The following is a 13851-nucleotide window of genomic DNA, read 5'->3' as shown; positions in this document are numbered from 1 at the left end:
TTTCCCATTCGGATCCTGGCATATGTCGTAACCTCCTTATCACACTAAACTTTGTACTATGTGTAACTTGTTACTTACCTCTTTTTTCCTCAAAAGCTGCTCCAACGTTTGCTGTACTCCTTTCGGGGGCTCAACAGCTACACAGTCGCACACTGAACTCTGAACTACGCTTTTTTGTCTCGGAACAGCTGCACCTTAATCTGCACTCACTTTGGTCAGAAGGAAGGAAGGAAGGCCGCGGGGCACTAACTTCACAAACACTCCAAAAAACATAAATTTATCACCAAATTCCTTGCAATCTGTGTGTACGAATGTAACAATTTTGTATCGCTACAGACAACATACAGAAAAAAAGCAAAACACTACTTTTCAAAACTCTACACGACGCACCACCACAATGCACTATCAATCAAACACGGAGAAACACTTCCGGCGGCAAACACAATCAGCATCACTGCAAAACAGAGGCACAACGTGGGAAGATATTAAGGGCAAGAAAACGATTGTATGGGAGCAAGAAACAAAAAATAAGCAAGAGACACGGGAAGCAAAGCAGGCATTTGTTTATCACTCGCCACACACTGCTGGACCATACGGCGGTGTATGGAAGAAGAACGCACCAGCACACACACATATACGCAGACAGAAGTATGTGCGCATAGTTACCCATACACAAACACACATACGGGCATCAGAACGCAGGATAGAAGAGTGTGTTTAGGGCGTTGTTTTGATTTGTTCCATTGCTTTTACACTACAGAGGGGACAATTAACAAACGTTACCGCAAATTTTCATTAAAAATGGATTGAAATTTACTTTCTTCTTCGCTTTCAGCACTGTTCACGGGTGCACCAAAGTGAGAGAAACTTGAGCGTCGTTGACACGGATGCAATAAATAGTGCCACGCAGCAACCAGTGTGCGGGAACGGGATAGCGTGAGCAACACACAGCAGAATAGAAAATCGTACAACGAAAAAGAACACAAGAGTTGATTTGTTTTTTTTTTCTTTCGATTTGACCTCGCACGATGACGAATTTCCAAGGCATTCACTTCCGAACTGTTGGCACAAGGTTTGCACGGAATGCAACAACACCCAACAACACAACAGAACACCATTTACTTCTCGGGGGTTTAGGATTGGCGCACACACTGACACTCGCACTGTTTTGTACAAGTAATTGGAACACACACTCATGCGTTGATTTCCGTTCTTATTACGATATTTCTATCACAAAATCATCATTATTTCGTTTTTCGAGTATTTCTTCCGAAGAAATCAACTGCAAATCCACAATAAGGCTAGGCTCCGTTCGATGGCACCGAAGCTGCAATTGGACACACACACGCACACTTGTTTACACACTCGACCCGTCGCATGCTTCTGACGCATTGCTCCTTTGATGGTGTGGCTGGGGATGTGTGTATTGTTGGCAGCCAGCAATATAGAAAGCAGCCGACATCACACGTACAGCTCCACACACACATACCAATCATACTCACTACAGCACGCACCACACACAAGCATAAAAACCATTTCTAGATGCTTCAGCAATCGCGCTCCCAAGCGTGTGTGTATAGACGCAACACTCGGTGCAGCAGTGGTAGTGAACGCTACGCGCGTAGCGCTGGCCGAACGGGATTTAAATGCACCTACACCTACAGTCCTAATGTCGATTCGAAGGTGTGTGGGAACACAAACCTAAATTCAACGGACACTGCCTCCGCACCAGCAGGGAAAGTTGATCGTACACTGAGCTATGCAATCGATTATGCGTAATGTTACAGGGACTGTTTTAAACACAAAAACACTCGGAAAATCGCGGACGCGACAGATGCACATCCGTACGCTTTGACTTTTGGTGAGTGACAAAAAAATGGCTGCCACAACAAACACTCACAGCAAATCTGGTCCCTTCGCGCGAAAGCGAGACACACTACCCGGGGCGCTGGAAAGAGATGCCGCTATCGCTGCGTTTACCGCAAATCGCCGAACAATGCCCGAAATGCCCACTGTGCGAGTAGAGTTTTGGCCACCGCGTTCCCAAGTAACAAAATGGAACAGCGTTCAATTCAGTTTTAATTTGCAGTAAAGTTGCAATGATGAACTGAAACGTCGTTCGATTTGTGTATTCTACTGCTTAAGTTCGATTTGTGTATTCTACTGATAGCAAAATATAAAGCAAAAAGCTGTCTTGATTACAGAGTAGACTTACAAGAATTACTATACGAAGTGAAATATTTTGACCATTTCAAACCACATATTAATCTAGTGTGAATCAACATGTATATCCTTCTCTTTTTTTTACTCATGAGTAAGGGAGAAAGAGAGAAAAGAGCGAGGCAGCATAGAAAATGGTGCAACAGTACCACAGTATATCTTTTGAACAATTCAAAACTGAGCTTCTTAACAATAATTTAAGACCGAACACGTGCCTTTAACGTTTGTATACGGCCGCAAATCAATTAAAAATGTGTAAAATGATCTCCAAACAAATTTAAAAAACCATTACCAATTTGTTCAGAAAACGTCTCCAGTTTTGCCCGCACCACTTTTGAAGATCCTCATAAATCAGAGATCTATTAACGGAACGATCAATAGCCGCCCTCGCAGAGAATCATTAGTTATTAACAATTATCTGTTTGTGGACTGATTTAAACAAATTGAACCCAGCTTCTCATACGTTTTCAGCGTTTTCATTGTTACATTAGACCCATCAATTGTTAGTTCTGAGCCGAACAAAATGCCCACAGGGAAACAGCTGTTACGAGCAGCCATCCATTTTCATCCAGAAATCGAATCAATTTGATCATTCGTCGTATGGTCCAAATAAGGGACAATAAGGGTACATTCGATTGGTGGCAATGATTGAATTAGTCTCTTCAGTTCCGTACGCCGACGCCGTTCCCCTGATAAGTCCGTCGGCCCGACGACACACGCGGAACACACCATTCTGGTGGTTCTGGCATTTTCCCGCCGTAACATTAGGACCAACATCCCCCTTTGCATTCTTTCCATCATTTTCAAACACCCGTATGCTTCCGTAATAGAATTCCGCTGAAAACTGATCTCCCTCCGCTCAACTTAGAATCCCGATTGTTCCGTCCCGCTAATGGATGAATTTTCTTATTAGCACCCCATTCGTTTCCGAGGGCAGTAAAGTCGCCCGCGGTCGGGTGTGTGTGTATCATGCTGGGCGCGTGGCGGTTGTGCTGTCTCGACACCTCTCGGCAAATCGTCGACTGCGCTTCCGACAAAACTAAACACAAAACGGTGTGTAAAAGGAAACGGCGAATAGAACGGACGAGGGCGAATAAAAAGTGCCTCGACCGATACATCATTCCATTTCCTGCGTAAAAAAACGGGCAAAACCCTAGCCCAACCCCAGACACGCCAGACGTAGCGACCCGTAGTTTTGTGATGATGATGATGATGATGATTATGATGCGATTTGGCCTGACTCAAGGCTAACACGCAATACACGGGGTTCCGCGTCGCATCAGGACTAACGGCGTAATGGTCGATGGACGACGCTTGCCCTTGATCCTATTGCCAGGACCTCACCTTTACTTTGGTTCCCCAATTCTATCCCGATCTTCTGATATCGCCACATCGGTAGCCCAATGGTAGTCAAAATCTAGGCCAACCCCCTAGACCCGCCTTAGTAGCAGAACAACGTACGAAAAGAGCTGTTTTTGAGTAATTAATGTAACATTCTAGAAGGAAAACAGGGTATGGATGCTTACTCCTGTCCGGTTTAGCAAAACGAGACCAGGAATGTGTAATTCACGTAAAAAGAATGCAATCCGGGGGTTTGTTCGCAGCCGATAATAAAGACATCGATATAAACTTCCGCTTTTTTGTATCTTCGTTCGAAAGGACGGCGGAAGCAGTTCCCTCTTTATCACTCAATGTCGCAGAAAGTGAGTAAAAATCGTACTGTTCCCTAATTTCCAATACCGAAGGACAGTGGGTTACGAGGGTCACAAGCAGAAGTAGTAAAAAAAAATGGAACGATAACCCGCGATAACGATTATCTCTACCCTGTCTCGCCCGGAAGCGTCCTTTCCTGCGTTACACGGCACGACAACACATTCTTCCGGTCCTCAGCTGGGAAACCGCGGTCGTGTCCCTTTTTTTGTGTAGCACTCATTCGGTTAATGTTTTCCCTATGTCCCGCGCGCTGGTTTTTGGGGGTCGTTTGGGTCAGGTATATTGTTCTTTATGACCCTCCTTTATGTTCTCTCCTGTACCTGCGGAATGATTTATAATGCGCTTAGGGATAATTAGAAAAAAGAACCAATTCGTTTATCCCTCACAAGCCCCTTTTTCCAGTTGGATTCTAGTTGGTCTGTTCGGATTGCAGCGTTAAATATTCAACCCATTTTCAATATGTTTGAAGCTTCACCTCCTCGTCGTTGATTTCTTTCACTCGATTCATGGAAGTATCCTGCGCCTTGTAATGTACTCTTCTTTATTGTTAATTCTTCCAACAACCGTTCCACTGTCTTCTTCAACGGACCATTGGCCTACTTTCCCTTCTTCTGACGCTTCGCTAACGCACGCTTCTTGCGCTGGATGTTCTTCAACCTGGCCGCCTTTTCGCGTGCCATCTTCGTCTCCTTCTCCATGCGCTTCTTCACTATCTGCTCGGGCGTCTTCAGGTCCAGATCGCGCAGCTTGCGCAGATCGGCCTTCGCATTGTGCCGGCCCCAGTGCGTGGTCGGGTAGTGGCGCTGTACGATCGGCGCACTCGGTGCCGCCCCATCCCCATTCTCCTCGTCCGACTGTTGCGCCTGTTCCGCGAGCAGCTTCTCGTCCAGCTTCGTACGCTCCTTCCACTTGTCATACCGGCCCGTCTTGTACGAGGCCGCAATCCACACCCCGTGCTCGGTGCGTATCTTGCCCGCCTTCGGGTTTTCCACGTTCACCATCTTCTTCTTCTTCCTGTCCCACTTCTGCAGCTGCCGGTGCATCCGCTGTCCCTCGGCCGTATCGCCCACCACACTCAGCTCGGCCGAATTGGCCTGACGCGTGAAATTATCGATCGCGTACCCATCTTCATCGATCGCATCCTTCGCTTGGTACGCGATAAAGTGCTCCTCGTCACGGACCGGACCCTTGCGACGTTTCCCGCCAGCACCGTTTTGCTCCTCCTCATCATCCGCCGCCGCCGTTACTTTGCTCTTCTGCTTCTCTTGCTCTTCCTGCTCGAGCTCGGCCAGCTTACGCTTATGCTTCTCGATCTTTGCCTCATCCGCCTCACGCTTCTGCGTCATCGCAACCAGCTCACGGGCGTGCGCTTTCGGGTTGAGCTCGAAAATGGTCGCATTCGGGCGATAGTTTTTCATACGCGCCAGGAAATCGTTCCTAAACGCGTCCGCATCAACAGTGGGCTTGCTGTTGGAGCTTTCCGCCTTTTCCTTCTCTTGCTGCTCCTTCTTTTCCTCTTCCTTTTTATCCTTCTTCTTCAACGAAATGGGTTTTCCCTTTTTCCATCTCTTCCCTCTGGCTCCTGCCTCGGGCTCGGCCTTCTCCTGCTGGAAGTCTTCCAGCACTCCCAGCTCGTCGATTTTAAACTGTTTCGCTCGCTTGTTCGAGGCGGCCGATGCGGCCGGTCGCGTTACGATGTACTGCTTGTACGCATTGTTACTCACCCGATACGCCGTCGCCAGATCGACGTGCCGTACGTACTCCTGCACCAACAGGTGCTCCGTTTCCTGCATGTCCGGTGGCACGATACCCATCGTCTTCCGATCGGCCACATCGAGCGGTCGGTTCAGAAACATGTGCAGATCAATCAGATGGGCCACGTCGTCGTTGGAGAAGATGGTATACGCCATTCCGCTGCGACCAGCACGCGCGCAACGTCCGACACGATGGATGAACAGTTTCGGTTTGCCCGGGAAGTGGAGATTTATAACAAAGTCCAGCGTGGGGATGTCGAGACCGCGGGCCGCAATGTCCGTCACGACCAGCACGTTCACCTTGCGGTGGGTAAACTTGGCCGTATTAATCTTACGCGCCGATGCATCCAGACCGGAGTAAACGTGACTGTTCGGGACACCTGCTTTGGTCAGCATCTGCAAATGGACAGCGGTCATTAAGGAGCAAAGGACAATGAAAACATTTTCCACCACTTACCAACGATATCAGCTCCACGTGATGCTGTGTTCCGGCGAAAATGACCGTTTGCGCTGTGCTTGGGATAACTTCGCGCAACAGCACCAACAGCGTGGCGTACCGTTCTGCCGGTCGGCAATAGATGTACTTCAGGTCGAGCGTATCCGGTATTTTCGATTCCACGTCCAATCGTATCAGCACCGGCTGGCACAGTCCCGCCGTAGCAAAGTCCACCATCAGCTTCGGCAGCGTCGCACTGAACAGTACCATCTGGCGCGATTCCGGCAGTCGCTTGATTGTTTCCGTCAACTGCTCGCCAAAGCCCATCTCGAACAGCCGATCTGCTTCGTCGAACACACAGTACTGGACCGAGTTAAGCTTCAGGTCCATCTCCACGCACAGATGCAAAAATCGACCGGGCGTAGCGACAATCACATCCGGCAGCGTGTGTACGGCTGCGAACTGCGAGTCCATCGAGTCGCCACCGAGCACCAGAATCGCCTTCAGATCCATGAACCGGCCCAGCTGCTTGATGAACTTGTACGTCTGTATGGCCAGCTCACGGGTGGGCGAGAGGATCAGCGCTCGAGCACCGCCGCCCGCCTTTGCCTCCCGTTGCTTCAGCCTCTCGAACATCGGAATCAGAAAGCAACCCGTCTTGCCGGAACCGGTCTTTGCCATCGCCACCACGTCGCGCCCATCCAAGATGATGGGAATGGTTTTGCGCTGAATCGGAGTCGGGATCTTGTAGCCCATCTTCAGGATACCCTTCAGTACCGGCGCACTCAGACCCATCGCCTGAAATCCACCCGACTTTTTCTTGCCCTTCTTGCCACCGAATCCGTTCCCCTCATCGTCGTAATCTACTTCGGCTTTGTGCAGCGAAAAGCCGGGCACCTCGTCCAGTGCCAACGCACTCATTTTGAACCACAAATTCACCTACAAAACTGGGAAACGATTTTTGCCCGGCCACACAGAAACACGAGGTTTTGTTGTGCGGTGGTGTTTACGTCTGCACGCGTTTTTTTCTGGCTGCTGTCAAAGTGACAGCGTGTGTTTTGTACTAAAAATACATTTCGTTGACAGCTCCCAGCCAGCAGAAGACTCGTGCCTTCTCGCTCTCACGCGAGCTACGCCGATATGTTGGTCAAAGCGAGAAAGCATGTTAGCTCCAGCTGGCGGTGCTTCGATGGACGCTCTTTTACCGCTGTAAACAATTGTCCCGAAATAGCTTCTACCGGTAAAATATAAACAAACGAATTTTGCTTCATTTTCACCCCAATAGTAGAATATTTCATAGATAACAGTATTGATAAGTGCAATGGACAATAACAGTGATATTACGGACAAACCCGCTGAAGTCATGGAACATAAGGAATCTCCCAACGCAGAAGAGAACCACCCCGAAGGCGAACAAGCAAAACAACCAGAAAGTATCTCAGAAGGTGCAGCCACTACTTCCGAACAAACAAATACTCCGCAAGAGGAAACCGAACAACCTGCCAGCAAGGAGCCCGAAGAGGAGGATGAAGCGAAGCTGCAGGAAAAACTGCAAACCCTCAAAGGCGATCGGATCGGTGAGACGATGTACTCGGAACGGTTCGTCCTGTCGACCATCCTGAAGCTCTCGAAGCAGGGCAACCGTCTGCTGGAAGAGGACGAAGAGTTCGAACAGGATCTGTGCAATCTGTGGGACATGACGATCGAACCGGACGTGGTACGTTTCCTACTGGAGCAGGAGGTGATCGAACTGTTTCTTGCGCTTGCCGCCGAATCGGAGGACTTCCGGTTGATCGAGATCCTGTTTGGCATCATCGGCAACATGTGTTGCGTGGAGGAGATGCACGATCTGTTCTATCGCCAGTCCGCCCTGCTGGTAACCTTCTGTGACTTTCTCTCCATATCCGATGCGCCCGTGCTGGTTCAGCTGATGCGCACCCTAACGACCCTCTTTGACCGGTCGGACGATGAACGGTTCCACTGGTTCGGTGTGATGAAAAGGGTCGACAATCTGACGGAAAAGCTCGCCCTCATCCTGGCCACCAGCACGAACCGAGCGCTGCTGGAGCATACGGCCGAGACGGTGAACGCAATGATAAACCGTTTCACCGAGGCGGAAGTAGATTATGCGCAACTGAACGAGTTTTATCGTTTGTTTGCAAAGAGCTGCCTGCTGGAGGGACTGTTCGAAGCGTTCAAACAGTTGTACCCCTTGACTGGACGCGAAACCGAGGGCACCTCGGCAGGGTTTGATGAGGAAACATTAACGCTGAAGGATATTAAAACGATGCGTCGCTTTCTCGAGATTCACGAGCACTTTATCGTGAATGCGAACGAACTGTACGAAGCGTACGTTAGCGAGGTGGACCAGTGCGTGCATCGGGTGCTGTGCTCGTTCGTGAAGGAAAGCGTACTGTTTCCGGTTACGAAGAATCACATCTGCATCTTTGTATCGATCAGCAATATTTACAGCGGCATTATGTACCACTTCCGGGCGGAATCGTTCATTTACATGGTGAAAATCTATGACCAACTGGCGGAGGCACTGAAAAATCCACCACCACAGGAAGAGCCGTCTAGTGCGGCGGAGAACAACGGTACGGCGATGGATGAGGAAGACGCCGCAGACGATGGCGGAGAGTTTGATGTGGAAACGGCCTGTGCGGAGGTACGGGAAGCAATATTTTTCCTCGTCGGTCCAATCGACGAGCAAATCATACGGGCGGCCATACAGATGGGACAGCTGAAGGAGTCCACCTTTGAGCAGATGTGCCGAGAGTTGCGAGAAACGATGGATGGGGAGCCGTTGCTGTACCAAACCTGTGCCAAGCTGATGAATGCGGTCCGATCGACGGGTGCGGATGAAAGCGACATTCCAATGCAGCAATCCAACAACGAGGAACAGTAGAGGATACATTTAAGCAACTAACATCAATACACATGTTTAAGTCGCATTTCGAATGATTATAAAAAAAACGCTAATGTAATGACTGCCATTTGGAAAAAAATCTCACAAAGTTGATTGTAATGCCTTTTCTCCTCTCACCTTAACAAACGTCCGAATCTTTGAAACATTTTAGCAGCAAATCCCACGACGATGCGGGCACCGGTTCACCTTCAGCTTTGCCCTTGCGCAACTCCATCAGCACACGATAGGACTCCAACAGCACGGCACTCTTTTCCGGCAGTATGCGACTTATCACACGCACCCAGTTCCCCCGTACGGCATCGTACAGCGGCAGTAGCACCGTTGCCATCGATACCACATCTTCCCTCGTCGCCAGACGCAATAGATGCGCCAGCGAAAGGCACAACTGTTCCTGCAGCGAGTCCCTTCGCTTGTACTCGTTGTAATCTACCAAATTGTCCGATTGCTCCAGTGCCTGCAGCAGAGCCGCCCAGGTCTGGTGGAAAAACGCACCATAGTGCGCTCGCCTGCCAATGATCGAAAGTGCTTGGGCAGCATTGATGCGTACCTTAAAGTTGGGCGAACTGACGACCGTTTCACAGAGCGCAGGAAACACTCGGCGCTCCCAGCTTCCGCCGCCTGCACCGGGCAGGAAGAAGGTTTCATTTTTCATCATATTCCCCAGCGCGTAACAGGCGTTCCATTTCACCTTCACGTTTACCGTGCTGGAAACGGTTACGTTCTGTATCAATCGTTCGATCGCCTCCTGGTACAGACCGGTCCATGCCGGCAGTTCAAGCTGGGCGGGGCGCAACAGATGCAGCACATTGCCGATCGTGCGTACAGCGTTGCTGCGAACCTTATCGTTATCTTTTGCGGATTCCAGTGCCACCTCTAGCGTTCTGCGCATCATGTCGTCACTGATCATAACGGAACTATCCTCCAGCGCGGTTGATTCGTGCTGAAGATGATGCTGCTGATTCAGTATCAACGCATCGGTGGCGTTACCAAGCGACCAGCTTGTTTTGATGCGGGCCGTTAGGTTCGGGTCGCGCATTATCCTCAAGATCGATTCGATTGTGTTTTCCACATAGCACACATCGTCCCGCAGGGAAGGAAACAGAATGTACACCGAGAGGGTGCGTGCTGCCGCCGACGATACGGCACTATCATCGTCAAAAGTGCACCCAGTTAGAAGCGAAATCAGGGCGAGTTGTCGATCTCTCTGCAAAGAAGATCATATCATAGAGTATGTTCAAAACGGTGTGCATTATGGTCAGAACCTTATCCTGTGGGTCTATCTTACCGGGAACTTCTCGTACACATGGACACCGATGTTTCCAAGTGCGTCACAGCACACGGAGCGTAGCGTGGCTATAAGATAAACATCCTGTATCTGCTCTGTCACAGTAGGCATGATGGTGGTCCAGAACTGAAGTGCCACATCCAAAAGTTCCGGGTCGATTTTATCTGTTAAAGAAATTTGCATTGATTCACTTGAACGGAGAGAAACTCTTTTAAAATCTCACCTTCTAACAGAAGTGCCGTGTGCAAGGCATGTCCCAGCAGGTCCAACAAACGGCCAGCATACAGCTTAATTTCGGACAATGGATCCCCGAACGCGTTCACCAACGCCTGCGCTACCATTGGAAGATGGTCAGCAAGCAGTGAGAAATGGCTGCTCATAGCACACAGCACCTGAAGGCATTCCATGCGAACGGGCATCACTGAGCAGGCGACGCCATTTACTCCCAAATTTTCCAACGTAACCTGTAGCAACCAGGACATGCTGCTTCCTCCTCCGTCAGTGTTTTCGTTCAGCGTATCATCTTGTTTCGCTTCCGAGGGTTCCTCGTCCTCCGGCTCAGAATCCTGTGCTTCCTCTTCCTCGTGCTCCTCTTGATTTACCTCAAGATCAAATCTGGGAAATGACGAAACAATTAAAACAAAATCCAACATCTTCACCGATAACAAACACCACTTACGCCTTTGCAACCGGTTTACTGCGTGCCACGTTGCCGGTCGGTGCCTTTGCCAGCCTCTTGATTCCCACCAACCCTGCAATCTCTTCCGTCATGTCCGCCACGGAAATCAGAAAACCCATCACCATCAGGGCGGCCACTTTTATCGTTGGATCGCGGTGCCGCACCAATGGGCGCACTATCTTCACGAACCGGCTCGCAATTCCGACCCGCAAACGATGAAACGGAGTCGCCTGGATGAACACCGTAAGACCCTTCAGCAGCTGCGTCAGCACGGTGAGGTCACTCTCGAGCGTGAGGGCTTGCGTCAGCATGGCGTACATTTCAATCACCATGTTGCCGAGCGTAACGGAAAACGGTGTAAACGATACGAGCGGTTTCTTGCTACTTTCAGCCTGTATAAGGAACGGTTTCGATTTGTAGAGCAGAAACGAGGTTGCTTGGATGGCTGCTATGCGACACTTGGGCGATGGGTCTCGCAGCACACAGTTCAGCAGCGACACTGTGGCGGGTGTGCGAGTTTCATCGGGAAACAGTGCATGCCAGTAGCCGAACATGACGCGCTTCTCGACGTGCTGGGCTAGCGTTCCGATCAGCAATAGTGCGGCCTGCCGCAGCTTTGCGGAACGATGTCGCTCGACTTGTGCCCGGGAAGAGGTCGCTTCGGTTTCGGAGAAATCCGAATCGCTCGTTTGATAGCATCCGGCTAACGGTGGTTGACACTTGGAGGACCCTGTAAGAGTAATCCTTTCCCTTTAAACACTGTACCACAACCAAGCCAAAATTCTACTTACATTCCAACACGATGCTTGCTTCCGAATACGGTTGCCGGTTGATATCACCCTCGGTCGGTTGTTTCTCTCGATTTCCTGTCCCACTGTTTCTTGCCCCACCGCCACGTTTGTTCTTGGGATGAGTTCGCGTTTTACGCGTCTTGGCCGTCTTCCCTCCCTTGCTAATCGGTATGTGTTGTGGTTCGGGGATGCCTTGTTGCGATACCGGCACCCGTTGGGGTAGTAACTTCCCCACATCCGGTATACCGTACATCATGAACGCCTTGGACACTCCAATCAGTCGTCCAAGCTGCTCATTGGTCCACTCACTACCCGACTCATCGAGCGTAACTACAATCCTGAGACAGTTTACTGCCGCCGTTGCCAGACTGTAGTAGGCGAGTTCGGTGAAGGACTCCGTCCGTGCTTTGAATATTAAATCCAACACCGCATTTCCTACGACCGGAAGGTATGGTTCGAGCACTTCAGCACCGAGCGGTTCAGAGCAGATCAGGATCGACTCCAGACACAGCAAAGCTGCCAGGTAAAGCTCACTCGTGCTACATTGGTCGACAAGGGTGGAAGAGACCGTCTTCGGTTCTACTCGCCGATAGTCCGGATCAGTGAGCACGTTGACTAGAATTCCGTTGTTTGATATGAAAAAGTCAAGAAGCTAAAATAAAACAATTAAACCGATTACTAATGGTCCGTCATCCTGGATTCACGGAAACCTTCCTTACCTTGGAAATATCGCTGCATCGGCGGAAAAGCAACTGCATCGTACCAAGCGCCTCACAGGCCACCTGATAGAACCGTCGCTCGAGACACTTGCGCAACCACACAATCAACCCTAGGGCTGCCGGTTCCGGTAGAACGATTTTCTGCCGACCAACGAGTGATTTGATGAGAAAGCATGCCTTCACCACCAGCGTATCTTCGTGCGGGGGAATGTTGACGAACGATTCCATCAGCCGGACGGGAGAGCGCACATCGCCGATCCTTGCCGCACGATAGTTGAGCCCGTTCAGCTCGTTCAGCAGTGTGTTGATCTCATTTCGATAGTCTGCAATCTGGCTGCCACCGTTCAGAAAGAGGAACTTGGTCGAAAGCTGAACAAATGCCTGTTCCAGCTCCATATGGTGAAAGTACGTGCGTTTCGTTCTACGAGCTGATTTGTTTTGATGTACGTACACATTAGAGATGGGTTCTGCGGATCGCACCCACGGTTCCGCTCCGGTTCCGGCAAGTATGATACCGATTCCGATTCCAGAGAGAAGGAATCGCTAGTTCCACCGGAATCGTCCGGAATCGTCCGGAATCGTCGGAATCGTCCGGAATCGTCGGAATCGTCGGAATCGTCCGGAATCGTCCAGAATCGTCTGAAATCGTCTGGAATCGTGCGGAATCGTCGTAATCTCCGGGAATCGTCGGAACAGTCGGAATTGACCGGAATTGGCTGGAATCGCCCGGAATCGACCGGAATCGTCCGGAATCGTGCGGAATCGTAGTCAATCGATAGTAGTGAATAGTAGAGCCGATTCCGGTCGATTCCGACTGTTCCGAAGATTCCAGACGATTCAAGTTCACGTTCCGGCCGCCGCGCATATGTCAATGCTGTCTGTCGTACATTTAAGCCAGGAATGTCGCGCACTGAGTTTCTCAATATCGTTCGATATGGACGCTAGCATCCTGTGTTACTGTTTGTATCTATTTGTATTAGGTTATGCACTGAATAAATGACATGAAATGAAATGGAATTCCGACGATTCCAGACGATTCCGGGCGATTCCGGGCGATTCCGGACGATTCCGGGCGATTCCGGGCGATTCCGGGCGATTCCGGGCGATTCCGGGCGATTCCGAGCGATTCCGGGCGATTCCGGGTGATTCTGACGATTCCAGACGATTCCGGACGATTCCGGGCGGTTGTCGGATTGAACCTACCCTTCGGAACTGGGTCCGAAATTTGTTGGAATCGTCCGGACCCAGTTCCGCTTTTTTGTGCGTTTTGCCCAACTCTAGTACACATACGCGTACACTTTCGCTGGCAACGATGATTCACATTA

General features: G+C 50.1%; 4 protein-coding genes across 7 annotated transcripts in view; 1 reads left to right on the top strand and 3 right to left on the bottom strand.

Moving 5' to 3' along the window:
* Positions 1-1874, bottom strand: part of LOC120908689 (phosphatidylinositol 4-kinase beta) — a 95840-nt gene extending 93966 nt beyond the window's left edge. Inside the window, exons 1-2 of one of the 4 annotated variants that reach the window (XM_040319951.1) lie at positions 1702-1874; positions 79-454 (exon numbers count right to left, since the gene is read on the bottom strand). The gene's annotated coding sequence lies outside the window, so the exon portion shown is untranslated. Of the gene's footprint in view, positions 1-78; positions 455-1502; positions 1608-1701 lie in introns of those variants that run through there. The other 3 variants (XM_040319952.1, XM_040319954.1, XM_040319953.1) reach the window with 3 other exon arrangements.
* A 2581-nt stretch (positions 1875-4455) lies between these two features.
* Positions 4456-7154, bottom strand: LOC120908714 (ATP-dependent RNA helicase DDX54). The gene is made up of 2 exons (XM_040320008.1): positions 6145-7154; positions 4456-6083 (listed from the first exon to the last, which is right to left on the bottom strand). The coding sequence occupies exons 1-2, from the start codon at positions 7042-7044 to the stop codon at positions 4530-4532; spliced, it is 2454 nt and encodes an 817-aa protein (XP_040175942.1). The 5' UTR covers positions 7045-7154; the 3' UTR covers positions 4456-4529.
* A 48-nt stretch (positions 7155-7202) lies between these two features.
* Positions 7203-9131, top strand: LOC120908722. The gene is made up of 2 exons (XM_040320024.1): positions 7203-7363; positions 7424-9131. The coding sequence occupies exon 2, from the start codon at positions 7445-7447 to the stop codon at positions 9029-9031; it is 1587 nt and encodes a 528-aa protein (XP_040175958.1). The 5' UTR covers positions 7203-7363; positions 7424-7444; the 3' UTR covers positions 9032-9131.
* A 9-nt stretch (positions 9132-9140) lies between these two features.
* Positions 9141-12975, bottom strand: LOC120908703 (HEAT repeat-containing protein 6). Its single transcript, XM_040319987.1, has 6 exons — positions 12527-12975; positions 11808-12459; positions 11017-11746; positions 10561-10952; positions 10338-10501; positions 9141-10256 (listed from the first exon to the last, which is right to left on the bottom strand). Exons 1-6 carry the CDS (start codon positions 12920-12922, stop codon positions 9171-9173), a joined length of 3420 nt encoding a protein of 1139 aa, XP_040175921.1. The 5' UTR covers positions 12923-12975; the 3' UTR covers positions 9141-9170.
* Positions 12976-13851: the final 876 nt, after the last annotated feature.

This window comes from Anopheles arabiensis, chromosome 2 (assembly GCF_016920715.1).
Source record: "Anopheles arabiensis isolate DONGOLA chromosome 2, AaraD3, whole genome shotgun sequence".
In the NCBI taxonomy this organism is placed as follows: Eukaryota; Metazoa; Arthropoda; class Insecta; order Diptera; family Culicidae; genus Anopheles; species Anopheles arabiensis.
The sequence above is the reverse complement of the archived record's forward strand: the minus strand, read 5'-3'. Positions and strand labels throughout refer to the sequence as shown.

What these genes read in the sequence shown, in the direction of transcription:
- LOC120908722 (XM_040320024.1), top strand. Translation starts at nt 7,445, where the DNA reads ATGGACAATAACAGTGATATTACGGACAAACCCGCTGAAGTCATGGAA.
- LOC120908714 (XM_040320008.1), bottom strand. Translation starts at nt 7,044, where the DNA reads ATGAGTGCGTTGGCACTGGACGAGGTGCCCGGCTTTTCGCTGCACAAA. An exon ending in ACGTGGAGCTGATATCGTTG is followed by an intron (nt 6,084 to 6,144) that starts GTAAGTGGTGGA and finishes GTCCATTTGCAG; the next exon opens with ATGCTGACCAAAGCAGGTGT.
- LOC120908703 (XM_040319987.1), bottom strand. Translation starts at nt 12,922, where the DNA reads ATGGAGCTGGAACAGGCATTTGTTCAGCTTTCGACCAAGTTCCTCTTT. An exon ending in GATGCAGCGATATTTCCAAG is followed by an intron (nt 12,460 to 12,526) that starts GTAAGGAAGGTT and finishes GTTTTATTTTAG; the next exon opens with CTTCTTGACTTTTTCATATC. An exon ending in AGCAAGCATCGTGTTGGAAT is followed by an intron (nt 11,747 to 11,807) that starts GTAAGTAGAATT and finishes TTACTCTTACAG; the next exon opens with GGTCCTCCAAGTGTCAACCA.